This window comes from Netta rufina, assembly GCF_964035555.1.
Source record: "Netta rufina genome assembly, chromosome: 1".
In the NCBI taxonomy this organism is placed as follows: Eukaryota; Metazoa; Chordata; class Aves; order Anseriformes; family Anatidae; genus Netta; species Netta rufina.
The window spans coordinates 166,007,221-166,034,569 of record NC_140123.1 but is presented as its reverse complement, the minus strand read 5'-3'; the positions used below and the strand labels follow the sequence as shown (position 1 = coordinate 166,034,569).

The 27,349-nt window shown below is 37.8% G+C and overlaps 1 protein-coding gene across 2 annotated transcripts in view; it reads left to right on the top strand.

Annotated features, from left to right (window-relative positions):
• NAV3 (neuron navigator 3) overlaps positions 1-27,349 on the top strand; it is a gene marked incomplete at both ends in the record, with an annotated part of 270,085 nt that overhangs the window by 64,289 nt on the left and 178,447 nt on the right. For both annotated transcript variants that reach the window (XM_084295258.1, XM_084295257.1), the window contains 2 exons: positions 15,743-15,860; positions 16,577-16,629. In XM_084295258.1, the coding sequence (XP_084151384.1) occupies positions 15,743-15,860; positions 16,577-16,629 (171 nt within the window). The remainder of the gene's footprint in view (positions 1-15,742; positions 15,861-16,576; positions 16,630-27,349) is intronic.

The following is a 27,349-nucleotide window of genomic DNA, read 5'->3' as shown; positions in this document are numbered from 1 at the left end:
TCATGCAAGAGTATAATGAGAAGTGTTGCCTTTTGTTTGTTTGCTTGCTTTTTTCTTATCTCTTAGGTGCTTTCTATACCTATGTGCAGTTTATAGCTTTTACTGTGAGCAGGTATATCTGCTGCCAGATAGTTTTATGACTGTAAAACTTTCTATTTAAAAAGGGGACTTTTTAAATACTTGTCCCTCAGATTACGTGAACACATTAAAGGAACCAAGTGATAATGTTGAAGTGATAGCAAAAATAGTCTTTTATGCAAAAACAGGAGAAATAATTACTAGGAAATATAAAGCAGGAGAAATATTTACTAGGAAATATTTTCTCTCTAACTTGGTTCTCTCCAGGAGGAAGACAGTTTATTCTTCCCAAAGGTGAATGAAGACAGTAAGATCAAGGGGTATCCTAAAGCTTGAGGATGATGGTATTAGAAAGGAGCAGAATTAGTAAAAGTTCGTGGATATAGAAGGACACGATGAGGGTAACTACTATTTTTGAAAGGTTGCTGAGGCTTTTTTGATCTGGTGCTCAAATGGACAGAGCATTTCCAGTCTGTTTGCTTGAAAGTACCCCTGAGGAGATGTGAATGTCGAAGCCCTGCAGCCCCAGGTTCCCCCTGGACCACTTTGGGGTTTAACAGCCTGTTCCCCTCATGAGGAGCATGTGGGCAGGTTCAGAGTAGGCTAGGCTGCATTGTTCCTCATGGGCCACGTGACCACTTCATGGTCACAAATTGGCCATGCAAACTCAGTCAAAGAGCTGGCACCTTCCATCCAGGAATAGAGAAGAGCCCAAAATAGCTTCATAAAGGCTTTAAAGGAACATTTACAACTTAGGCAATGGGAGAAAGAAAACTGTTTGTTTCTCTAAGCCTTTGTTCTGCCTCCTGACTTTGAGTGAACTCATACATGACGTTTGTTTAGAAGTATTTGGGCTTCCCTGCAAATTAGATTCTGACAGCTTTCCACATAAAACACTTGCTTGTACCAAACTCAGATGGCCCAGTCAGTTTAATAAAACATGTAAGAAATTGGGCAGGGCATAACTAGTCTCAGATGCTGGCACTGCATGTTCCTGTGAAGGGCACAGCATAGGAGTTGCAGAGGTGTCTTCAGGATGCATCTGTGGCAGGGCTTGGCCAGCAAAATCCATGGTCTAGTTTTGGTGAAAAGTAATTGAACATAAAAATATATGTATATATATCCTTAAATGATTCTGATGAATGCCACCATACTTTTCCAAGTTTTGTCAAGTGTTTCACATTTTCTATTATTTTATTTTTTTTTTTAATTTAACTTCTCAGCAAAAAGATCACCCTGCTTATCCTGTACAGCAGAGAACCAAATATCAACAAAGTCCTGCCTGAATGTCACCCACCAACATGCAGAGAGATTCCAGCACAGCTTCTTTCATGCCTAGCAGCAATAGGTTAGCTGTGCACACAACAAGGAACCTGCACAACTCTACGAATTGTGCTCCAGCATCACACCTTCTCTGATTTTTGTTATTTCCCTGCACATGGGCTTGCTATTCATTCTGCTGTTAGATTCATTATGAACTCTGTTTATATAGTGTGTATGCATTGATTGCAGTATACACACTTAAAACAATCAGATGAAAAGCAACCTATCTGTGAATTTAAGAAATTTTCTCAATTTTTGGCTTTCATCAAGTTGACAACATGCAGTTGTATGTGTATGCTGTCATGATGAAATGTGTCCTTTGCTTCATATCAGATAAATTTGGAGGAGCTTTTTATCCTGCAGACAGTTTTTTGGTTGAACTTCATTGGAAGTTGATTGTGCAGTATTGTCATGTCCCCTCTATCATTGTGGTTCTAGTGTGATTGGAATTTGAAGTATGCTACCATAATTAATTGAAATATCCTGTTCTTAAGATAATTGTTTACAGGACTGTGTTGTATCACTAAGTATGATTGTGAACATTTTAATTACCATTTTTAGGACATAATATCTTATAATGGCTTACATGACAAGACCCTTTACTATCCATATACTGTATCTTATCTTACTGCAGTATTTTCAGACATTTTACAGTGTTACTTGGGGATCCAAATCCTGCAAGTTTGTTTTACTTACTGTTTGACATGTACCAAAGTCACATAGTCTTGCAGTCTTGTATAAATAGCTGTTTTTAAGAAAATACTTCTGTGGATATAACCCAGTTGAAGAAATGCAGTACCTTCATCTATACAATACACAGAAACATAATATTTTGGGAGAGACTCACTTAAATCTCTCTAGCTGGGATTGGTTTACTATAAAACCACAGACTAGAGAAGCAATTTGCCCACTTTAATTCTTCTTTTAGTGTTTGGAACATCTTTTTCAGTCAGAGACATAGATGAAACTTAAGTGCTTCAGCAGATTCTAGATCAGAGCTTGAGACTTAAGAGTTTTACTGCTGTGACTCAGGAATAATTATTAGACAGATAATATCAATACCATTGTAACCTGCAACAAGATTATGACAGTAACATAAAATGAAACAGTAATGTAAGTATGGGATTTTATTGCTGATAGTGAAGTAACATGAACCTGCCTAAGGAAGCTGAAAGCAAAGCCATCTGGTGTAATGTTTGAGAAATCTTTCTGTGGGACTGCACAACTCAATATGTACATCAGTTTATAATAAATTCAAAGTTCACTTTCCTCTCTAATGTGTGGTTTCCAAATGTACAAATTTGTAAAATAAAATAAATACATAATAATAATAAAAATGAAATAAAGAAAAAATTCATTAGGGTTCTAAATTGTTTTCAGGAAGTTCCTTCAAAGCATTTCTCCTTATATTTCCATATTTGCATCAGAAATGAGAGACATTCAGTGGGTCATGGTAAACAAGATAAATTTTTGTTACCAGTGGTTTTCAAGAACAACTGTGAGAATAGAAGGAAAATTTTGTTTTAAAGACTATTCAGTTCCATACTTATTTTATGCATTAAATAATGTAGTAAACAGTTGAACTTCTAACAAAGGGTGTCCTTTGCACAGTAATTCCTGAAATATGAGATCTCCCCACCTCCTCCAAAAAATTTATGTTCCTATGACCCACCTCACTTGCATTTTAGGTGCCTACATCCATCATTCTCATTCTCAAAACTCCCACTCAGCAGCTGCCTATTTTGGCAACACTTGTAGTCCATCCATAGACATCCCAGGTTTTTACATTAAAGATCTGTACAGACTTGAAATTGTACTTCTGAGAATTCTCACAACCTGCGTTGGCTTGACAGAGTCAAGCACCTTACCAGCAAGGTTTATTTAAAGGGCAGGTGAAATAAGCACCTGCCTACTGTAACAAATGGTTACAGTTGGCCAAAAAAAAAAAAGACAGTGTGCCACAATTAAATATTCATTATTCATTGACTGTTTATTTTTAAAAAATAATAATAAAAAAATACACACTCAAAAAAAAAAAAAAAAAAAAAAAAAGGAAGCAAGCATGATTAAATTATTTTTATATTAATTTATTAGGGAGTTGGAAGGTTAATGGCAAGGTCAGCAAAATCAGTTTTGCTTATCTACCAGTAGACTAAATACAGAGCTGTCCACAGAAGTCCTCAAAGTGATACTCTGCATGCCCTGTGCAGCTGTGTAGGCTATCCTGCAGTGCCAGCCTCCTCACAGACAGAGCTACCTTGGGAGCTATTGGTGCTGATAGTGCCATCCTGCACTATTACGTCCAAGAAAAATACTCAGCATTTCTTGGGAAGGGACAAAAGATGGTAGGCTACTAGTTTAGGCAGTCCTTTGGGAGAAGACCTGATGCTCCTTTCACCAAGGATCATTTCTGTTTCTCACATTAGTGAGACAAAATACAGAAGGGGTCTTGTAAGGAAAGGCTGGAGCACAATCTCTTTTCTCCAAAATGAATGCTGTAATCTCTAGACAGCAGAGTTATTTGTTTGCATTTTCATAGAGTTCCTTTCTTCTTCATCCTCTGCTTCCTGCTCACAGCTTCCCAAATCTTGAATTATTTTCTGCATAGTGGTGTGGCTGCAATGTGAATATCCCTTCCCTAATCCCTTACAGAAGCCTTTAGTCCCAGGGTACCATTGTGTGGGAGGTAGAAGTTATAGATTTAATTAAATTTAAAGGCAGTGACCCTTTAAAGTGAGCCAGTCAATCCCTATCCTTAATTTCTAGTCTGTTATCCAAGAGTCAAGGGTATCACTTGAGTGTATATTTTAAAGGGAAACATGGGACAGTGAGTGAAGAGTTGCAGATGTGGAGCACAGTCCCTTGAGAATGATGGTAGTGTCCTGTGTAAGGCCAGTCACGAGGACCTGGAGAACAGACCTAAAACTCAAAAATACCGACTATTTTGTGGTATAGGAGAAATTGGCTTGGCTTTGAAGTTAAAAATAAAATAATAAAATAAAATAAAATAAAATAAAATAAAATAAAATAAAATAAAATAAAATAAAATAAAATAAAATAAAATAAAATAAAATAAAATAAAATAAAAATAAATGTAGAGATAACTAAAATTTGTACTTACATATCAGGCAGTGCCTATAGTAGAAGAAAAAAAAAAAAAAGAAATATATCAGGTAATTGCTGGGCTTCAATTTCAGATAGCTCTCTCAAGACCCTTGTTTTCTTCAGGTAATAGCCTCTTGCCATCCTTAAGATGTGATAGACTGATAGACCATCTGATTTGCATTCAGTTATACGACATTTGTGTACCTGGAGTCAGCAAAAACAAGTCCTAAAAATCCTGCCATTCAGTTTGTAAATACGTCCAGATCTGGAAGTATTTTTCAACTTCAGTCTCACACCCTCTGGTCATTTCTCTTTGTGCCTTGAAATTCACATCATATCAATGAGATGTAACATTAAGAAACAAACAAACAAACAAACAAACAAACAAAGTATTTTATTTGTAGAAGGAATAATACAGATATCATAGTTTGGATATTAGTTTGAAGCAATAGTGTCCATTGCTTACCTAGAGTTGTCCAGATAAACCTTCCCTACCTCAAAGCCACATTAAATAACTTGGGTGTTCATTTCTGCCAGGGTGGATCTTTATATAATATCTAAGCTTTGATCCTTCATAAATGGCTTTGAAATATGACAGAAGGTGTTACATATAAACTTCACATCATTATGCATTTTAACTATTATCCATTATTGAAACCTCCTTGGTGTCCAGAATTATATATCAGAGAAGTAATATTCAGCATATGAATGTGCTAGTTTATTCATTAAAAAAAATGCTTTAATTTAACTGGTGCATTTATCTGTTGCTAGATTTATTTTGTATTTTTTAAATATGTATATAAATATATGTATCCTGAAGTTGCTGTTTTAATACTGAACTAAGAGGGATTAATTTCATACTGAGCTAAGAGGGATTTTTTTTTTTCATTTTCTTCAGAAGTAAATAGCAGGTGAAAATCTTTTGAATCATGAATTGTTGATGTTGCTTTGGGGGGCAGTGTACTCCTATATGGTGTGTAGCAGAACACCAAAAAGTGGGTATATGTTGGAAGATTTCTATGGGAGATTTCAGGTAGAACATAGAGGAAGAACAGGTACAAGGCCATAGAGACATCCCTTCTTGAGATACTGCCTTTTTCCATGTGATGTGCAGCCAAAATTCTCACTAAAGGTGTTTAGGCAAATCTCCCCTTTTATAAAAGAAAACAAGCGGGTTCACAGTGTTTTGATTAGGAGCTTAGACTCTTTTACTTTCCATAGGATGATCCTGCTAGATCTCATTGTGTTACAAAAGCTATATATGACACAGGGCTTTTGGAAATAAATGACGAAGAATATAATGTTGAATCCAACTTAGGATGAAAAGCCTTCTATTGTAAAATTTATGATAATATTATTATATTCCCTTTGTTATTTAAGATTATTGTCTGGCAGAATTTACTTCATACCTATAACATATTGCGCTGGATGATTGCTAATTTAAATATTATTATTATCAGAATGGGCAGACCTTTATTTTGGGCGATGCTTTCAAAAGTGATTAAAGGGAAATAAATACTGTAGAGGTATTCCTATTGTATTGAGCTGCATCCTTAGTCTTTCAAATCATAAAACACTGATTTATATTGCTTAAATTGAAGAAATATGCATGTAGTCTGTCATTTGTGTATTAATACTTTCATTTTTCTAAGTTTCAGCAAGGCAGAAAAAGGCAAAATGCTTGCATACTGATCATTACAACTCACACATCCACCAGAAAGACCTATTTCAACAGAACTGAATGACAGTGAGAAGAGGCCCAGACCACTTATGCCTGAAGCCATTGACATATTTAGATGATAGTAATGTTGTGTTACCTTTAGCATCTGATAACTGTGCTGAATGTGTATAATGCATTTATTGATATTAAAATTATGGAGTTAGTGAGAAGCAACAGTCAAAGACCAAAGAAAAGTTAAGCAGAAGTTAAAGTGTCTTGTTATGAAATATGCAGCTTGGAAAGCAGAATTTATTTTGTTTATTTTGATTTGCAAAATCATTCTTCCACATGAGAGAAAACCAAACAATTCAAATTACTTTCTAAGCCTCAAAAAATACAAGCTGGATGGAGACATTATATTTAAAATTAGTTGCAGTCTTACTTGCCACTGTTTTCTTGCAACAAAAGAGCAAAAGTATTTCTTAATATTTTTGCATTTTTATATATCAGAAATTTGCCTTCCCACACTTAAAAAGAAGTGCTGGAAAAGAGGGTTATTTTGATCCTTGGGCCAAGTTCTTTAATGCCAAATCGCAGCGTGGAAAGGATGTCTCCATCCAAGTTATAAATCCTTAAAATGAGCTTTGATGGAAAATCTGGAGGAGTTTCACTGTGGAATCTCTTCAGCTCCATGTGAGGAGCCCTGCTGCTGCTTCTCTCGGGCAGGTGCCCCCTCCCCCTGGGAATTCTCTGGTGGCTTATTGTTTTTGAATAGGGAAGAGCAAGGATGTTTTTATTTGCAAATTACTTTGTGATTTTCAGGTAGGTCTGAGTATTTTTCTCTGCTCTTCTCTGTTGTCTTGATATTGGTGAGCCACAATGGAAGCCTATGCCAATTCAGTTCATTTTTGCCTTTACAGAAAACTTAACTTTTCTTACTGTGCTTTTGTTTAGTGAGTGTAGGACTAGCCATGAAACTATCCTAGAACTGACAAGATATGTATCAGACCCAAGTTTGATGCAAGCTTATTAAAAACAGTATCCCACTCGGCAATAAAATGAGTCTTCTGGTGCAGAGAGCCATTATTGCTAGCTTGGATAGCCAGAAAAGTAGAAATAAGGAGTGCTTTTTTATTTTATTTTTATTTTTTTATTATTTTTTTTTTCTTTCTCTTTCTTCAAGTGCATGTGCATATACAGGAGAAAGGAGTTTGATTTCATTTATTTATATTGGAGAAGGCAATGTCCTTTTTGGTCAAAATAGTGTCTTCACACTTCACCACTATCAAAACCGAAATATTTCCTCCTCTTGTATTTGTTGCTTCTACAGCATTACAACATCTTCCAGAAGCATCTAATTGTATGTCCCACTACACTAGACAGTCAGCTCCGTTTTCCATCACGTCCTCCTCCCTCTTCCCCATCCCTTCTGGGACACGCATATGTCAAGAAGGGTTGGCTTCTGGGGGAAAGCACTTTGGTTCTAAGAAGCCTGCATCTCCAAGGTACACATTTGAGGTTGGAGGGCGTTTTGTTGCATGGACTGAATGCTGGCTAGTGAATGGAGTGCATCCAGCATGCTCTCGAAGTGCATCTCACTTTTTTGTTTCAAGTGAAGGGGACCTTGCTCATGTGCTTTGAGAGTGCTCTGAGAGCTCAAAAGAAGTGGCAAGTCATTACCTTTAGAAGCACACTCCGTATCTGAACTGACATGCTAAGACACACTCACTTTCTGAGTGTTGTCTCTAGGCCTAATACTTAGGCCCAGTAGGGAATCCCGGTCTTCTTCTCTTTAATAAAATTAACTAGTTTGAATCAATGTCTTATGTAAAAGCACTATTGAATAACAGGTCCTGTATTTTGTTGTACTTTCACTAAAATGATGCCAAAATGTACTTTAAACTTGAAAAATATAGCTAAGTAAGGGGTACAGGTAAGTAAATGGAGTACTAATCACAGGATTGGCTGTTTTGGAGGCTTGCTCTGCATGGCACTTAGCATCATCTCCTGTTAATTCAGGAAGCTCGAGGCCACTATTAATAACTGTGGTGGTGTTGCTCTCTTAACAAGCCTCTCTTCACCACAGCACGTCTGCAGAGACCCAGCCGTCTGGCTGGGGCCTCTGCAGCTGTGAGTATCTGGCTCCTTCCTGTGGCACTTCATTGCTATTGCACATTGCTATTGCTGACGAGTAGCTGCAATAAACTAGTAAACTAGACAATATGTCTAAACTATAAAGCAAATTGGTATGATTCTTTTCGAAGGTTGAGCAGGTTATTTCATTCTAAAGAGTTAGATTTTGTTTAATTTGCAATATACAAATCACTTAGCAAAACTTATGCACACAGACACACAAATACACACTCAAAGGGACCTACACTGTTGCTTTTCACCTGGCACAGACACATCACAAGCCTTGCCTCAATGTCACTGGTGAATATTGGCCTCAAAGACATATTAATTCTGAGTAATTCTGAGTTGGAAGAAATGTGAGGAAAGAGAGAACAGTAATCAGTGCAAATATCATTTGGGTGATTAGATCACAAACTCTAAGTGAAACTTAGAAATATAAAACAGCCTTGCAATAGCTGAATAAATATCTAAAGATTGCCAGTGATTGTTGAACAGTATTCTGTTCATTTTCTTTGCTGGTATTAGCAAAGTTTTATTTCATTTAATTGTATTTTTATATGAAGATTACTGGATATACGATGCTATTTGCAACATAGAATTGTACTATAGGGATTCTGACATTTTAGTTAATTTCTATGTATTGCTCTAAATGGTTTCTATTCCTCAAATTGTAATTGTTCTCATTTGCTCACTGGGATTCAGAAACAGGGTTTCTGGAATGTCATTTAATACTCATTTCATTCTGTTAAATGAAGTGCATTGTCTTCCACCTTGCCTATAAATTAAGTCATTCTAGTTATATTTTCTGTCCATATATTTTTAATTGTGTAAATATTTTTCCTTGTCATGTAATTTGCTCAATGTTACAGAAAGTGCCACCCCCAGCCTCCCAGTTTTACTTTGAAGCACATGAATCGGAGTGTGTCTTCTATAGTAAGTTAAATCTTGACGTAAATCAGATGCTTGATCTGTCTCTTATGGCAGTCTAATTGTGTGCCATTGTTTGCAAAGTTAGCCCTTTCCCTTGTTAACAGCAGGAATGAAACTAATAGATCAATGTTTTGCAGCCCAGGGAAATAACCTTCAGTAAGAAAACATTTAAAAGGTCAGATTCAGCTTTCCAGTTAAGTTTTCCTTAGTGAAGAGATGAAATGAAGGCATCTCTTTGCAAAGATTTCCTCACCCTCTTCTAACACTAGTCAGTGCATTGCCCAGCTTCTCTTTATAAATGCAAGCAGCTTTGGGGACACTCCAACACATGTTTTGTTACCCACAATTTATTGGCCAAGAATAGCTCTAAGTAGAGTTGTGGTCATGCCCTCTACCCTGGCAAGTCCCCTTCATCAGGGACTCTGGGACTGTTATGTAGGCCCTGTTGGGTATTCAACATCCAGTTTAGGCCACACACTGGAAAACAGCCCAGGAAATAAATATGGGCTGCTTTTGCAGCCCATTTCATAGCATACTGGAGAAGAGCAAAAACAAGGCATCAATCTCTTCTTGTACAAGCACGACTTCAACAAGTGTCTGTGGGTGAAAAGCTCTAAGTGCAATCAACAATCAGTTGTCTCTGATGACCAACAGTGTGACCAGCAGGGCTAGGGAGGTGATTGTCCCCCTGTACTCAGCTCTGGTGAGGCCGCACCTCGAGTACTGTGTTCAGTTTTGGGCCCCTCGCTACAAGAAGGACATCGAGGTGCTTGAGCGGGTGCAGAGAAGGGCGACGAAGCTGGTGAGGGGCCTGGAGAACAAGTCCTACGAGGAGCGGCCGAGGGAGCTGGGCTTGTTCAGCCTGGAGAAGAGGAGGCTCAGGGGCGACTTTATTGCTCTCTATAGGTACCTCAAGGGAGGCTGTAGCGAGGTGGGGGTTGGTCTGTTCTCCCACGTGCCTGGTGACAGGACGAGGGGGAATGGGCTTAAGTTGCACCAGGGGAGTTTTAGGTTAGATGTTAGGAAGAACTTCTTTACTGAGAGGGTTGTGAGGCATTGGAACAGGCTGCCCAGGGAAGTGGTGGGGTCACCATCCCTGGAAGTCTTTAAAAGACGTTTAGATGTAGAGCTTAGGGATATGGTTTAGTGGGGACTGCTAGCGTTAGGTTAGAGGTTGGACTCGATCTTGAGGTCTCTTCCAACCTAGAAATTCTGTGATTCTGTGATTCTATGACCACATTTTAAGCAGAATAGATACACATGTAATTCACATAATACATTTATTAAGTTAACAATACCATATTTCCACTTTGGTTGACTGCTTAATTTCTTATTTTATTCAGATTTTTATTTTTATTTTTATTTTTTTAGAGATTTTACAGATTATCAAATATATGTATATAATCTGAGAACAGAATAAAAGGCAGAATCCTGCTGTGTTAAGAAGTAGCATTGTATATTGCTATGAACCATTGCAACCCAGGTATTCTGCAGCAGCTAGCAACATTCTTTGTAATAGCTAACTTTTCCTTCCATTTCTCCAGTTCTTGTTTGCTACAAGATAAAGGAATAAAAAATGACAAACTGCGGGAAGCTTGCTGATGCCAAAGGCATCCATTTGGGCAATGGAGTTCTTAAAAAGCATCCCCTCCAGATGACAGAGACATAAAGTTGATAATGTGCACAGAAGAAAACGTCAATGGACAGCATTTCAATTCTTTTTTACTAATGAATGAGGATACAGTTGTCTTCTACATCATTTTAAAGGACAAATGCTGAGAAATGGATACTCTCCATTGATTCCTAGATATCTAGGAAGGAAACTTTTTCATATAGTGGGCAAATATTTAAATATTGCTTCAAACATAACCTATCCTCCTAAATGGCATGGAAACCTGTCACAAGGTCTTGGCATAACTCAGCTGGCTGCAACTGTTGTTCTTCCCAGCAGCAGTGGCACATAATTGAATGACAGTGGAGCACACTAAGTATGGAAAGCTGTCTTCTCGATAGCAACAGGAGACCATTCTCAGATCTGAAATTCTAGAGTCTGTAGAAAGCAAATAAAAATATGCAGAAGGATCCTGATTCTTGAAATATACATTTTTACACCGTGCCTATTTATAAAAGAGCTTGATAAATAAATAATATATATATATATATATATATATATATATATAAAAGAAATTATTGCAACTCAGAATATCTGGGTTGTATTCCCAGCTCGGCTTGCTCTTGAGAGAGCCACATTCAATAAATAAATAATAATAAAATGAAAGAAATAAAAGAGAAATCCACCAAGAAAGCCTTTATAACTCAGTTTCAGTTTTCCCACATCTTACAGAAAGTCTAGGGAATCTTAAATAATAGGGGTGATCTCATTTTTGTCTGGAAAGTATGTTGAGATGAATTTGTGGAAGATGCTTACAAGTGTCATGCATTATTATTGTGTTAGGCAGACTGTATGAAATCCATTTGACATTTCCTTCTTAACATTGATTGTGGGTGGTAACATTTCTGTATTAATTTTCAAGAGGATTCATTATAGTTCTGCCTGGTGTATAATTGTCTGCTTTATGATTAAAGAATCTTCTAAGAAAGTCAGTAACTTTCCCCACTCTTTTCCACTCGATTAAACTAATGTATCATCAAGTGTTTTGTTTTATTATTGATCCTGCCAAGTAGCTCTCCTGTGTTCCTTACATCAGCGTATGAAGTATCGAGGTGAATTTCATAACTATATTTGGGTATTGGAGTTTATTTTCTGTACTTTTTGGAAGGTTAGCATGACATGCAGTTGAGGAATGCTAGGGGAAACCATTGTTAACACGAGCAGGCTGTGCCCAAGCTCAGATTGCCCCACTGAATTCTGCTTTGTGTTGCAAGTGGTTAAATCATCCAATACCAGGATGCAGCTTGGATCACACAAACTCAGAATCATCTCTCTTCTGTTATCACAACGTTGAGACTAGTCCTCTGCATTGCAGATAACGGCAACTCTCCTGTATGTCACCAGTGGCTGGAACCTAGCGCTGAAGTCAAATACTCCCCAGTTGGATGTGTCTGTGAAGCGTGGTGGTAGGGGAGGAAGTTTGGGGAAGAAATGAGTAAGCCATCAGCCCATCCCAGCCTGTAGCTGTAAGGCAGGGACACTGGGCCAAGCAATGAATCGGGGAGGAAGTGTTGCAATAACTAACCCTCCTGTGTGCCTTCTCTGGAACAGCTCTGAATAATAAATAAAATAAAATAAAATAAATAGAATAGAATAGAATAGAATAGAATAGAATAGAATAGAATAAATAATAAAATATTTTTGGGAAATGTTACTGAACAATTAGTGCAAGACGTAATGATATATTGCTAGTTCTGGAAAAGGATCATGTACAGCTCTTCCTTAAAGGTGCTCAGCACCCAATAACAGGGGAGCGCTAATACAAAGAAAACCATTGCATGAAGTTACTGTTTTTTTTATCTTGTGGTCTGTGTGACTTCTCTTGGCAAAGTGAATAATGTCAGTCATGACACTGGAGCTTTTTGTTGTCTTGAGGAGTTTAAGATAAAATTACAGTTACATTGATACTTAAAAACTGTGAAGGCGGTTCTCTATTTCCCATGGTATTTGCACTAGAGTATTTCATGTAAAAAAATATAGTGGTGTGCATACATTCTTATAATTTCATGTGTCTGTCTACATGCTTCTCATTTTTTGCAACTGACTCCTGAGCAGTTGGGTCCCTGGAAGAATGAGATGAATGAAAAGGGTGTCCTATGGGGAAGGGGGCAAACTGAAGCAAGTGGTGACCCTATGGAAAGAGAGGAAATTAAACATGACATTCCCCTGCCAACTGGGTATTGGTTTGCTCTATGGTCTCTGTGAACAACTCTTCACATTTTATTTTTCTTTTAAAATACTTTTGAAGTGGAAGAAAAACTCTTTTACCACTGCTTCCTCCCACTCTTTTTTTCCATCATTTCTTAACTGTCAAAGTACAGGCCATCGATAATTTCTTGTGCCCACTGATGTGATGTAGACTATCAACTTTTGTGTACACACCACCCTTATCTATGACATTTAACTTTAATCTCTGGTATTTACATTCTTTATGCTTTCCACTTTTAAATATATGAAAAAAGAAATATATGAAGGGTGGGTGGGTGAAGTCCATTCTTTGAGTATTAGATACTTGCACAACAGCTGCTAGAATGAAATTTCCCTGGCTGTTTAGTGAGAGGATAGTTCAAATTGTAGTCAAAATTAGGATTGGTACACCAGATTATGTGTGGGTGTGACAAATGAAAAAGGAAATGCTTGGTATTTTTATTTGTAGTACAAAACTAACCCAAAATAATATCAGTGGGTATTAAATTCTGTATGTTCCAGTGGGTCGGTTTCAATGGAGTACAGAAAATAGTTCGGCGTATGGTAGTTCAGAGAATTCTCATGAGACTTTATTTTAGAAGAATGACTGAAGTTGAAACACTAGTAGTAAGGAATACATGATGCTATGGGTGTGGTATGTGCCTTTTATCCTCCTGAATTCATATTGTTCTAAATTTGTGTTAATACCATCTTTAGAGATTCACAGTAGCATTCCTTATATTTATTTATAAACACTGAAGAAACACTTTCTTAGCTGCAATGGTTTTTGAAAAACATTTTACTGGAGTCTTTCATGTCACTCACCTGTAAAAGTGAAAAAAAAAAGTTTCAGTCAGTGAAAACAGAAGTGACCAAAGAAGACTTCTAGGTGCAGTAGGGAAGTTTACATCCCCATCTAGCAGCAGAATCCTTTGGCTATGGGAGACATGAATCCTCTTCCAGTTTAATACTATGGAGTTATTTAAAGTCCTAAAACTGTCAAGAAAGCTGTGGCAAAACAGTTGGTGATCTACCTACATGAATTTGTGAAGAAATAGGAAAGACCAAACCAGTTGCAATTCCCTATGAATTTTACTGAAGAAAACCTGTGACAAAGGGACTCGTGGCAAATGAGTCCTTCTGATATGAACATGGACTGAGCAGTGATACCTTCACTGGCTGGAAAGTGAATGTTGGTTCTCTGGGTCAGACTTGGGACTGGGAATTTCATCCACTTTCCCATAACAGTCCTGCCACAGATTTCCTTGTTGAACTAAGCAAGTAGTTAATGGCTTTGGCCTCTGTTTTTACTGTTCACAAAATGGGATTCTGATCCCTTCCTCCCAAGGGTCTGTGAGGTTAAGTAAAAGGATGTTTATAAAGTGACCTCATATTGTTCTTATGGAAGAGGTGCAGTTTCAACAATTTCAAACATAATCTCAGCATAGAGTGTAGCATGGATATTACATTTACTTACACAGCAATGCTGCCATGCATATATGCTTTCTTTCAGTGGTCACATGCAAGGATAGCAGGATGGTCTGTGCAAGTCCTTTCTTGGAGGATAGGGAGAGGGACCACAGGCACCTCACTGATAGCATTCACCCCTTGCTGCACTGATGCCCTGACACTGTGTGAAAACTGGGTGAAGTTTCACTAGTCCACACTGCCCCTGCCTGCTGGGAAACCTTGGGGGATGGTGTGAGCACCTCCTGGTGAGCACTGTTACTTCAGTGCACATGGGATGGTGTCCCTGCCTCTCCTTCTCACTTTATGTGACCATGGTTCCTGCTGTGCACACCCCTCCTCTGTTAGCAAACATGCTCCTTGGGCACGTAGATACCTCCATTCTTAACTCTTGCTCTGCTTTCAACCTCTCTCCCCCTTTGCTTTGGTTGGTGTAGTTCAGATGGTACTTTCTAAATTTCTGTCAATGAGTGCTGTTTTTGTGCTGTCTGTTGCAAAGGCTTTTGTGTTACTTGGTCTCACCATTCCCCCCTCCTGTTTTTGCAAAGAAAGGATGCAGCATATTGCCAGAATATACTCTCTAATAAGGCTCCTGGACAGTTGTTGCTTTCAGTCTCCGTGCACACTGCGACACACTGAACCATGGGCAAGGGAACAAATGAACTGTACAGAGCAGAAGAGTGTGACTACTGCAGAAAGTGTCGTAGAGGCACTGTCACAGGCAGGATCATGAGAGACAAACCAATGAACTCCCACCAAAACATAGGCGCATGTTTCTGCTCTCACTTTCTCTTAGGCAGGCTCCGCATGTAGAGCGCGTGGAGGGGCGTGCGTGTAGGTAGGAACACGGTGGGAGGTGGAATTGGAGCAGACATGACTGATTTATGGCAGGAGTTTCCTTTACAGTCATAAGGGGAATTTTGCTTGGTCACAGCAAGCTTGAACCCTCATGAAACAGAGTGAATCATTTGATGTTAAAATAAAACAGAAAATGCAGGGGGAGGGGCATGGCTGTTTTTTTTTTTTTTTTTAAATAACGTTAAAATTGTTTCCTTTGGTGCTGGCTTCTTAAATTGGAATGTTATCCAGAATAGTTCTTGTGTGCAAGCCAACATTTGTTTTAAGAATTTTTATTGTCTTCTTTCCCGCTCCCCTCTCTCCCTCCTGCCCTCCCCTCTGCTCTGCAGATTTACACTGACTGGGCTAACCACTACCTAGCAAAATCTGGCCACAAGCGGTTGATCAAGGATTTGCAACAGGACATTGCAGATGGAGTTCTGCTAGCAGAAATCATCCAGATCATCGGTAAGCTCAGGGTTCAGAGAAGCACTGAGAGCTGACTCTATGCATGGGGGAATATATAATTCAAGTTGAATGTATTTAACAATAAGATGAACCCTGAATAATACAATTTGACTGGGTCCATATGTCTCTGATATTTGTGTGGTTCATCCTTGTCTTAATTAAAAAATATGTTTATGTGAGCATGTTTGGAAGTGGCTGTTTAACCATACTTTAAATGGCCAGAACTGTATCTTACACACTTTGAATTGTCAGAAATGAATGCTCCATTAAACCATATGTCTCCCATGTGTGCATTTTGTTAGTTGGAGTGGTTCATACTTTCTGGGCTGTCTTGAAACTGTATCCTGACCCTGCAAAGACAATTGTGGAAGATTTCATGTCAGCAGTTATTTTGCAGGGGCTGAAGAATTAGCAGCGACCTCCTTCGCACTTCCCACTTTGCATGATTTGGCATGTGGAAGCAACTGCTGCTAACAAGAGTGTTGTTACTGTGCGACTGAGCTTTACTTAGAAAGGAGCTCTGTGTCAACAAAACCCTGTGCACTTTATTGCTGTGTCTTTTCTGCTCTTCCTTTTTTTTTTTTTTTTAATTACTTTTTTATTTTCTTTGTGTGTGTGTGTGTGTGTGCTTTTTGTTTTGTTTTGTTTTGCTGGGGGGTGGAGAAGAAAGTTTTATCTCCTGGTTTACTTCTTTCTCACCTCGCTGTTTTGTTTAGCAAATGAGAAGGTTGAAGATATCAATGGCTGTCCCCGGAGCCAGTCTCAAATGGTAAGAAAAAAATACATTTTTAGTTTGTGTTGGCACTTCTACAGTTTTCTAAAATGCTTTTTAAAGATTTACTTAAGCTGTGCATATTCTGTCCCATATTTAACATACAGTCCTAATTCTTACATACTATTCCTGGAACTTGTTTTTTACACATATACTTTGTGTTTGTATCTTCATTTTTGTGTTAGCTAACTTTGGGAACTGAGGTAACTCAGCAGCAAAACTTCATGAGTACTAATTAATCCAGAACTGCTTTAGCGAACCTGTTCTTCTCCTGATTATCCAGATAATTTAATTTAACTTCATTTTTAAGGGCAATAAATCCAAGAACAAATTTCTAAGTGGAGTCTTTGTGTCTGGAAAACTGGTTTGATGAACAAGACTTGCCAAATTATTTCTGAATATAAATAGCCTTTTGGATTGTCCACTGTAAAGTCCAGTTAGATGCACTGACTCCAAGACTTTCAGAAATAGCACTTTAGTCATATAGCTTTCTGAGATATAGCTGGCAGCTGCTTAAAGACATTTTAATATGCTCGGGCAACAAGCATTTTGTGACTGTGATTCATATGGAGTCTGACTAATCTTGTGCTGTGTTTATGGTTAGTAAACTACATTTAATAAGATAAATCCTCATTGGAAAGCTGTAGAACTGGCAGGTACAAAATCTGAGCATCAGTAACATCACCATGCATTTACTGAATCATTTACAATTACAACATTCTCCCCCATGCTGTGGACTTTGCCTGTCTGTTCACATCCAAATGCTATATGAATAAGGTGTGCTTATGAATATAGTGTAGCTGGCAAGGATTTCAGAGTATCATGGTTTGGAGGAGTTTGCATAATAGCAAACTGCTGAAGGTTGGCTTAAAAGTGGGAATGGAATACAAAAATGTTGCATTTATTCATTTATTCAGTGCGTTTTTAAAAAGTGGAAGGTGTTTTCTGCAAAGCTGTGAAAGGAAAAAAATAGAATTCCAGCAAAATGCATGTCTTTTTTTTTTTTTTTTTCCATTCTTACTTTTCATAAAATGTGGAGGTTTAGAATAAGTTTTTTTTCTTGCTTTTGGGCTTTTTGAAAGTCCACAGTAAGAATATAGGCAATTTCCTTAATAATAGTTATTATTTTAATTACTCATATTACAGCAGCACCTAGTGGCCCTGGCTTAGAACTTTGGGAACGCCAGTGTGGAACTCTAATATTACACACACAGATGGAGAGATAATCACTCCTTACTCTAATCACATTAAAACCTGCCATTCCAGACAGACAAGACAAACAAGAAGAGACAAAAGCACAGAAAAATGATATTATTTCCCCAGGTTGTGTAACTGGTTAGTGACCATCTAGGATTGCTGAGGGACCCACCACTCTGATATCTATCTAACTTCATTTCCATGAGACAAAGCCAAGCTACAGGGAGAAATATTCTCTCAATAATAGTTTGCACAATGTTTGCATCTAAAAAAAAAAAAAAAAAAAAAAAAAAAAAAAAGGCTCTTCCTTCCTCGTTGACCAGAAAATCTTTACATGGCGTATGGGATTCTTGATTCTATCTCTATCTCTAGTGCAGTATAGGGAAGCGTGGTTGCTGCAATAGTACCTGAGTACCTGCAGGGTTCTCTTTGGTCTGTATTCTGCCTCCTGCAAGCAGAACTCTGAACTCAGCCAGACCACAGAATATGTCTCAGTTGCTCTGCCTCTCAAATAGGGTGCTTTAAACACTCCTGCACACCATCATGCATCAGTACTCGCACAGTGCTAAAGCATCAGTTCAAGTACTAGAAATAGTAATTTCTAGTAATTCAGTCACTTTCTTTTTTTACCTCTACAGTCATATCAGATTATTTTCCTGCCTTTTGAAATACCAATTTTATCCTGCTGATTTCTTTAACTGTGATAGAAAAGTTAAAGTGTACTAGAGTACACTTTAAAGTAGTTAAAGTAGCTCAAATTTGTCAGCTTTCTTCCAAAATCTCTCAGAGACCCCAGGTATTAAGTCTGCTCTTCATTTGTCTCATTTGGATTGTGAACTGATGAACTGATGTGGCCTAGCAGAAAGCAATATTTTATCACATTTTCAGGTATTTCCCATGGCAGTTCTCAATTTTGTTAGCCTATTAGACAATGATAAACCAAATCTCTTCTTGTAGCAGTGGACTCTTGCGTATTTGTAATATTCAGAAAAAAAAAAAAAAAAGTAAAAAAGTTTTTTTTTAAAAAAAGTAACTGTTCTAAGCTAGTTTACATATCTGAAATAGGCCAATATGTAATAATGTGCCCTATTGGGATTTTTCAGAACATCAGCCATCAAATCAGCAGTAATCAAGCTATTCCTATAAACATGCTATCCACTCATTCAGTGCTATGATACTCCTGAAAGTATGTTAGCCATTCATTCATTCGTATTCCTATGCATATTAGCCATTCACCCACTGCCTTCATTTCAACCTTTTTAGTTTATAAACCTCAAGAATCCCACCACCCTTCTCTTTCACATATGTTTTCATGATCCTTGCTCTCATAACTTGCAATTAAGAAGAAATGTTTTCTGTATTCATTTGCTATTTGATACCCTTCCCAGGAGGTGATGTCTAAGACATTTTATTAGCTTAAGTTAGAGAACACTGACATGGATTGTCTGCTGCTGGGAATACTTGATATGCTCTGTAGATGATACCAATATCAATTCATAATTAATCATTACCAATATTCCCAAGTTCTGTTTCACTCACCATTTGGTTTTCCTCTTGCCATTAGCTTCATCTTTCAAAAGATTTTTGAAGTATCTCAGTTCAGCTGTTAGCAAAATTCATAAACATATTTTCATGTTTATTTTAAAAACATTTTAAATGTTTCTCTTTTAGTTTTCTTCTAGTTAAGTCTGTTGTAATGTCTTGCACTCTGCTCTCATATTGGCAGCGATACAGAAAAAAATTGTAGACCAGTTGAACCAGCTCCACAGGTCCAAGTTCATAAAAATTAAAACTTGTAAACTTTAGCAGCATCCAGTTTTTATATAGTTAGCTTTACCAGAATCCTCATGGCTGTCATTAACTTGTGAGATTTGAGATTTGCTTCTCTGCTGGATAAATATGCTGTGGTAAAATGATTTTGGTATTTACTATTAAGGGTTAAAATAAAAATAAGGATTTAGAAGTTTGTTTATTAGAATATACATATACAAGCTTTTTGAGATTATTTTTTTCTTCACAATTATCTCATTCAAGGAGGAATATGTTACTCGAGATTTTTTTTTTTCCAAATCTCTTTCCTTCAATGGAAAAAATGATGCCACATTAATCTTTTCGGAAGTCTATCAGTTAATGAAACCTAGATTTTTTTTTTCTTTTAAAAGAAAACAAAAGTCTTTCAATGATTTACATTTTGATGAAATAAAATTATAATTCCTTTCTGCTTGTTCATAATCAATTTGTTTCTTTAATTTCTGTTGAAAATCCTGCTATCATTAGAAAAAGCCGGAGAGTATTTTGGATAGAAAATACATTGTAAAGCTTTTCTATAATGGTCCAAAAAGATAGAATTCATATATATTTCTTCTGAACATATTAAAAAATGTACTGAAAGATCTCCAGTGTTTTTTCCCTAAACAGATCACATCAAAGATGTTTCAAGAATATGAAATATCGTTTGTAATCCATTTTAGGAAAAATGCAAGAGAATTAAAGTGTTGGACTGAAAATCTTTTTGTGGTGACAGTACTGTCCCTTGACAGTTTTGAAAAACTAACATTGAATATTGCTGTTCTTTCTTCATGCAGTCTGTGGTGCTTTCAGCTGCACAAATAGTAAAATAAAGCGAAAGTTGCAAAAAATTTTGAGCATATATTTTTTTTTTTCACATTGAGTTTTTCTTAAGATCGATGTTGATCGATGTGAAAAATGATAAGGCTATCATTTTTTCTTCCTTGGAATTAGCTCTTACTAATTCCCATGGGAACTGTGTTCCAGTACACATCTATGTAAAAAAGCATGCTTAATTGTAGCTGGTAACAGGGCTTTTCTAATATATATTGAAGGGCAGGAAAGACCCTTTTTATGAAAAGACTCCTAACATAGGAGACTTTAATGCATTTAATGAAGACTATTTTTTTTTTTTTTCATTTTGTCAATCTTATCTTTGGCACTGTTTCCTACCAGATTGTAAAACCATGCTTCAAAGATAATTTTTACAGTTTGGGATACGCACATACTGCAGTCCAACAGAGGGAGTTGTGTTCAATGAAAATACAGGTCTTGCTTACCACATCCTGGATATCAGAGTGTTAGAAAAGGTGTTAGAGTTGTAGCACATTGCCAAGTGGATATGAACTTTTAGTAAAAATCTGTAGTTATCAGAGCTGACACTTTCTTTGGGGAAGTAGTAGTGTATTTGATACAAATGGGAATCAATGGGACCATGTGCCTCACTAGTAAGATTGTTTCTACAGTATTGTATTTCATTTCATTAACAATACCTTTTAAGAGATGTTAATAAATTGAAAACGCTTCAGTAAAAAGCTACAAGAATATATGTAAAAATTGTGTAGTTTAGCAGGAAGGTGGTGTGAGGTCCCTGCTTGAGCAGGGAACATCTTTGTGATAGAGAGAACTTGCTGTAACATAAAAAGTGTGTGAAGTCTGAACCTGAAGTAGGACAAAGTGAACATGTCTATACAGGTAAATGTTGTTTGGTGATGTATTGGGTGCTTCCTAGTGTTGCTGCAGTCCCACAACTTCTATCCCTCTCATGCCAGCCCCCAACTCCACCCCTCCAGCTCCTTTTTTGCTCACATGCTTAGGTTTTCCACCAGAGGAAGCCAAGGTTACAGGTTGATGAGGTGCTCGCAAATCACTTCTTAACAGAGTCAGAGTGTGAACAGGATGAATAGGAACTGCTAAATTGATGAACAGGAAACTGAACTGCTAGATGTGCCACAAAGTATACCTGCCCTACAGTATGTACACTTTCCTTCGTATTCTTAAGTATCCTGCTGTCACACTTCCTCAGACAGGGATGTGCTGCGCAGACACTGCTGAGCAGCATCCCGCAGTATCCAGGAATGTTAATATACAAGGAGGAGAATATTGTTATTAGCATATTATGTCTAAAAATTGTTTGTAAAGCACAGCACCGTTTGGTATAAAAGAAGTGTGGTATGTTCTAAGGCCCATGGAATTTTATATGAGATTGTGTGGGTTTTGTTACGTGGAGCTCTATGAGGACTGGGAAGCTTGGAAATGTCATCCCTATTTTCACTGTCAAGTGGGCCCACATGTGAGCTCTTCCTCTCTGCTCAGTGCTGAATGCTGCAAGAATCTTCTGGCTTTGCTAGGCAGTTTTTGGCAAGATTGGCCGTACAGGCTCAAGATGTATGACCCAAGATATTCATTCTATGCTTTCTAGCAGATCCAGGTGAGCGTTCCACACAAGTGTAACACATACAAATATATGCAGAAAGTTGGCTGTATGTAGAAATTTTTTCATTACTAATGGAAGTTCAGTATGACTTTTAAAAAGTAATCCCAGCTCCTTTATTGTGCGGGCCAGTTTCTTCCCCCAGTGATCTCCTTCTTTTAAAATTCTGACTGTTGCCCCATGACTATCAGTGCATCTTCACAGATTTCACGACTGGCTGCTGTAAAAGTCTTCTGAAAATACAAAGGAATGAGAGACTCAAGTTTTGTGTTTTCCAGATTTGGTGTGCTTAAATGAACAGAACACAAGTTAGTAATCTATTTCCCGTATTTCTGCAGTGCCTGCTTGTGCACTTAGTTTTCAGAAATGAATTGAATTGCCTGAAGTGTATTAATCAGAGTGTATATACCTCCAAGTAATCGGGTCTAAAAAAAAGTAAACATATTTCCATGTTAAAAAAAAAAAAAAAAAAAAAAAAAAAAAAAAAAAAAAGAGGAGAGTAACATTTTCCTTTCAGATTTTCAGTAATTTGTTCCAGAGAGGCCAGGGATCACTCATAAGTTTTTTCTTGGAGAATCCCATAAAATCCATTAACAACTTTTCATTAAGAATGAAAATTGAGGAAAAACAAGGAATAACTGAGTTATTGTGAGTAAAAACAGCTTTTAAAAATACAGACTATAATTCACCTCCCCCAAAGATCTGTGCTTGTAAGTGACTCATGATGTGCAAAAAGGAAAAGGGATGAATAGTAAAATGAAAAATCTTTCAAACTGTTACTCAGGATAATGAAATCTAAATCTAGTGGTGAAGTTGCAAAAGGATCTTGCAATTCAGAATAAAAAGGTGTGATGAACTTCTATTCTTCTTTACCAGAGAGGAAATGCAGTTTGCATAAGAGAAAGGACAAGGCCTCAGCTGGTACAAATCTCTGTTAAAAATAAATAAATATATATATATAACCAAAAGGAATGGCGTCTTGCAACATTGTCCAGATGGTTTCAAAAGTTTATTTCCCTATCCTCTGTGATAGGCAAAGGGAATCTGGGATTCAATAGAGTATCTCTCAAAAAGGATAGAAAACCAAGTACTTTCAGGTGATAAGTTCACAGCATGTTGTCTAGGTAAGCGATCTCAGTAAAACTTGAGGGAACGAAACAAAAACAAATACAACAAAAATAAAAATAAAAAAAAAAAAAAGGAGTAATTAAATTCTGAACTCCTGCAAGACGTTTCCCGTGTTTAAAGGTAGGAAAGCCCATATTTTAGCTGTGTTACATAGAAAAAATCTGTAAGATAAAATTATAGCTTGGGAAAGGGGAGGTGGTGTGATGCTTAAAGGAGAGCAAACAAAGAATATACAAAGGTGTTATGTAAACGACTGCATAGAAAGGATGAGAGGAATATTAAGAACTTGGCTCAGATAGGCAACTTGTTAGAAAGGTGACTTTAATTTGCATGAGATTATTCAGATCTGGAATAGAAGAAAAATAACAACAACAACAACAACAACAACAACAACAACAACAACAATAATAATAATAATAATAATAATAATAATAATGATTCTCCTTCCCGTGACACTATATGTGTATTCTAGATCACTCGCTATTTAGCATGACCACATTGGAAATATACATACTTTATTCATTTTGCCAGAGAAGTTTTCCAATGTACAATATCAAAAATAGCACCTAGGGGCCTCTACCTTTGCATACAGCCATGAAAAAGCTGGTAAGCGTAATTTCTTCTCCATTTGATCAGCTTTCTGGGAACACCATTATATATATACTGTATATTATATTATAAGCTGTATAACATTAGCATGGGAATTTCCTTTATCATCTTAGAATTCCCCTCTGCTCTGCAAGTCTTCTGAAATTTCTTCTCTCCTACTGAGTAGATGTATGTCTGTATAGTTATATAGCTTTTTCCTCATGGGATTCAAGAAATGAATGACAGAAGGAGTTGTTCATCTCATAGAGCCATTGTAGTATCCCTACAGTTTGAGATAAATATAGTTCCCTAGGATGTTGAAAACCCTGGAAATGAGGATGTGCAGCCTTATTTCCAGCTGATTGAAAGCGACAGCCGCAGCTCCAGGGATGTCTGCTAAGTTCAGAAGTTTATCCCAGCTTGGAAGCCTGTAGTGGCAAACTGTCCCCATGTGTCATAGGAGGATTCCTTGTTCTCCCTGCATCTTTAACAAAACAAGCCTGTATTGTACAATGTCACAGTAATTAAGAATAGCTGTCATTTTTGCAGTGGTTCCCTGGCTACACCCTCTGCAACTAGGGAGCATAGCCATTTTGGTCTCCCTCGCACCATCTGATCTTTGAGGCATCTTTTGACTGGTAAAAATAATTTTAGCAAAGAGACAATAACGTCAGTGCTGGCTAAAGTATTGACAGTGTATGTGCTCCAGGTCAAACATCTGAAACCATGTAGTTTACCCCTTCATCTTGATATATTTCATGAATCTGTCTCTTTTCCTCTGGTTCCATCTGTGTCTACAAGGATCCTGGGGCTGGCTCCAACTGTCTTCACAGCACTTTATTCATTTTCTTCTCCTTAGTGAAGAATGGTCTGGAGTATTCCCCATATTGCTTATTTGCTTCCTGTAATATTGCTACCCTTCCTACTTTCACCTGTCAGGTGCACTATAAAGGACCTGGCCACAAGATAAGCAGTGGTGTCCGTGTTACAACTGAAACTCTCTCATGACCTTCCGCCATCTTGGAGATCTGTTACTTCTCAAGCACACCTTGATCTGCATAATTAAAAGTCCTCATTTGATTTTTGTTCCAATTAATTATACCAGAGTTTGGACAATGAAATAGACCAAAGGGCTTTAGGTTGCTCTTGATAACTGCCCAAGTTGTCCATGCCTTCATGTGGCCTCAAGCTGGGATGTTACCAAGAAGTAGAGGTGGGGAGGCTGGTGGTGGTGGTATGTGGGCATTTTGCTTTCAGTATAGCTAAGCCTGTTCCTGCATGCAATTCTTCCCTGGTCTTTGTAAGCGATGGTTGAAGTATCATGCTCCCCATTCCCTGGGAAGAATTTGTCATGGTAATGCACAGCTTATACATACTCTGGCGTCCCTCCTACCAAGGATTTACTTACTACTTAATTCTGCATTTCTGAATCTAGCTTTTGTGGTTTGGCAGAGCACAGCCTCATGCAATTCTTATTTTAGGATTGTGGGTAAAAAACCATTGGAGTCACATTGGTGACAAATACTTCTCCCAGTCTCCTTTCTCTTACCTTATAACAGTGGCAGTTCTGGATTGAAGCAAACAAGACTGATCCATCATCTAAGCAGGTTCTAAACAGATACTTATCAAAGGAATGACAACATAATACATTTTCAGAGTTCCTATTTTCATAGAATCATAGAATCACAGAATGGTTAGGGTTGGAAGGGACCTAAAAGACCACCTAATTCTAACCCATTCTGCCATGGCCAGGGATGCCACCCACTAGATCAGGCTGCCCCGGGGCCATGTCCAACCTGGTCTTGAACGTCTCCAGGGATGAGACATCCACAACTTTTCTGGACAACCTGTTCCAGTGCCTCTCAGCCCTCTGAGTGAAGAATTTCCTCCTAGTATCTAATCTGAATCTACCCTTTTTTAGTTTAAAACTGTTTACCCATATCCTATCACTATTTGCCCATTTAAAAATCCATCTATTTTATAAGCTTCTTTTAAGTACTGAAAGGCTGCTATGAGGTCTCCCCAGAGCCTTCTTTTCTTCAGGCTGAACATCCCCAGCTCTCTCAACCTTATAGGAGTGGCGCTACAGCCTTCTGATCAGCTTCATGGCCCTCCTCTGGACCTGCTCTAACAGGTCTAAATTCTTCTTGTGCTGAGGGCCCCAGAACTGGATGCAGCACTCCAAGCAGGGCCTCACAAGGGCAGAAATCAGGGGGACAATCACCTCCCTCGACTTTCTGGCCACTCCTTTTTTGATGCAGCCCAGAATGCAGTTGATCTTCTGGGCTGCAAGTGTGCACTGCTGGCTCACGTCAAGTTTTTCCTCCACCAGAACCCCCAAGTCCTTCTCTGCAGTGCTGCTCTCAATGATTTCTTCTCCCAGTCTGTACTCATGTCTGGGATTGGCCAGATTCTGATGGTAGCTGATGAACATTTGCATGTGTTGATGCAAGTGTTGAAGACTGAACATTTCCTGGTGGTAGTTTCAAGTAGATGATTTTTAACTTAACCAGCAGTGCTTTCTGAGATTCTTCAATGGGTAGGTGGTGTGCATTAAATGTATATCCTCACTGGAGTTCCCAGGGAAGCGCCAAAGACTGTTACAGCCAGAAGCATGCCTTAGCGGTCCTTCTGAAGACAGCTGGACAAGTCCTCTCATTTCAAAGACGTTCAGACTGTAAATCTCCTCTTCGAGAATCAACCGCATTCCCATCCCCTTCCCCAGTGACTGGCCACACTGATCCAGAGAAGAATTTCTTGGACACGTTTGCCACATCCCATCAATTGTAATGCTCTGTGCAGTGTGCAATGTACAAGATAGTTTCCAAGTGTGTACAATTTGTTTTCCATACACTGAGTGTTCAAACTGACTGTCCCATTTAAATCCCCAGTATTTCTTTGGTTGATGATAGGAATGTAGCCACTAAGATGCATTTCCATTTAGGAATACTGTCCAGGTTTATAGGTCCCTGAAGCTTATTTCTGCTGAGAACTTCTATGGCATACCATTCATACATCATTTTTGGGAGCTCAAAGCAGAAAGAAATGATTTTTAAGACTTCCACACTTGTATTCATGTCACCACCCAGAAATAACGGAGATGATATCAGGAACAAGCCAGGAACAAACTTCCCTCTCCTCTGTGCAGGGAATTGGCAGTCTGCTAAACCAGCACAGTGAGCATCAAGTTATACCTCACTGCCTTTAATTTGCTTTTGTTGTTGTTCATTTGTTTTTGTTTTAGACGTCAACAAACCCTTTTGTATGAACTTTTGTATGCCTTAGTGGAGGGTCAGGATTTTTTTGTGTAATCCTGTATTGCTAACAGTAATGCATATAGGTATATCAACTATCTAAATATACAAATAAACAATGCAAATTGAAAATCAATTACAGTAAATAACCTCTCCTTCAGCAGTAGAAATTTAAGCTTATCTTATGCTTGCAGGTGCAATTACCTGGACATAAAGACTAGAGTACAAATAAAAATTAGAGCACTAAAAATAGAGCTCTGTGGCACCCCAAAAGAAAGATTAAAAAGTGATCCACCTGAGGGTCCATCTAAGGATATATTATAGGTAC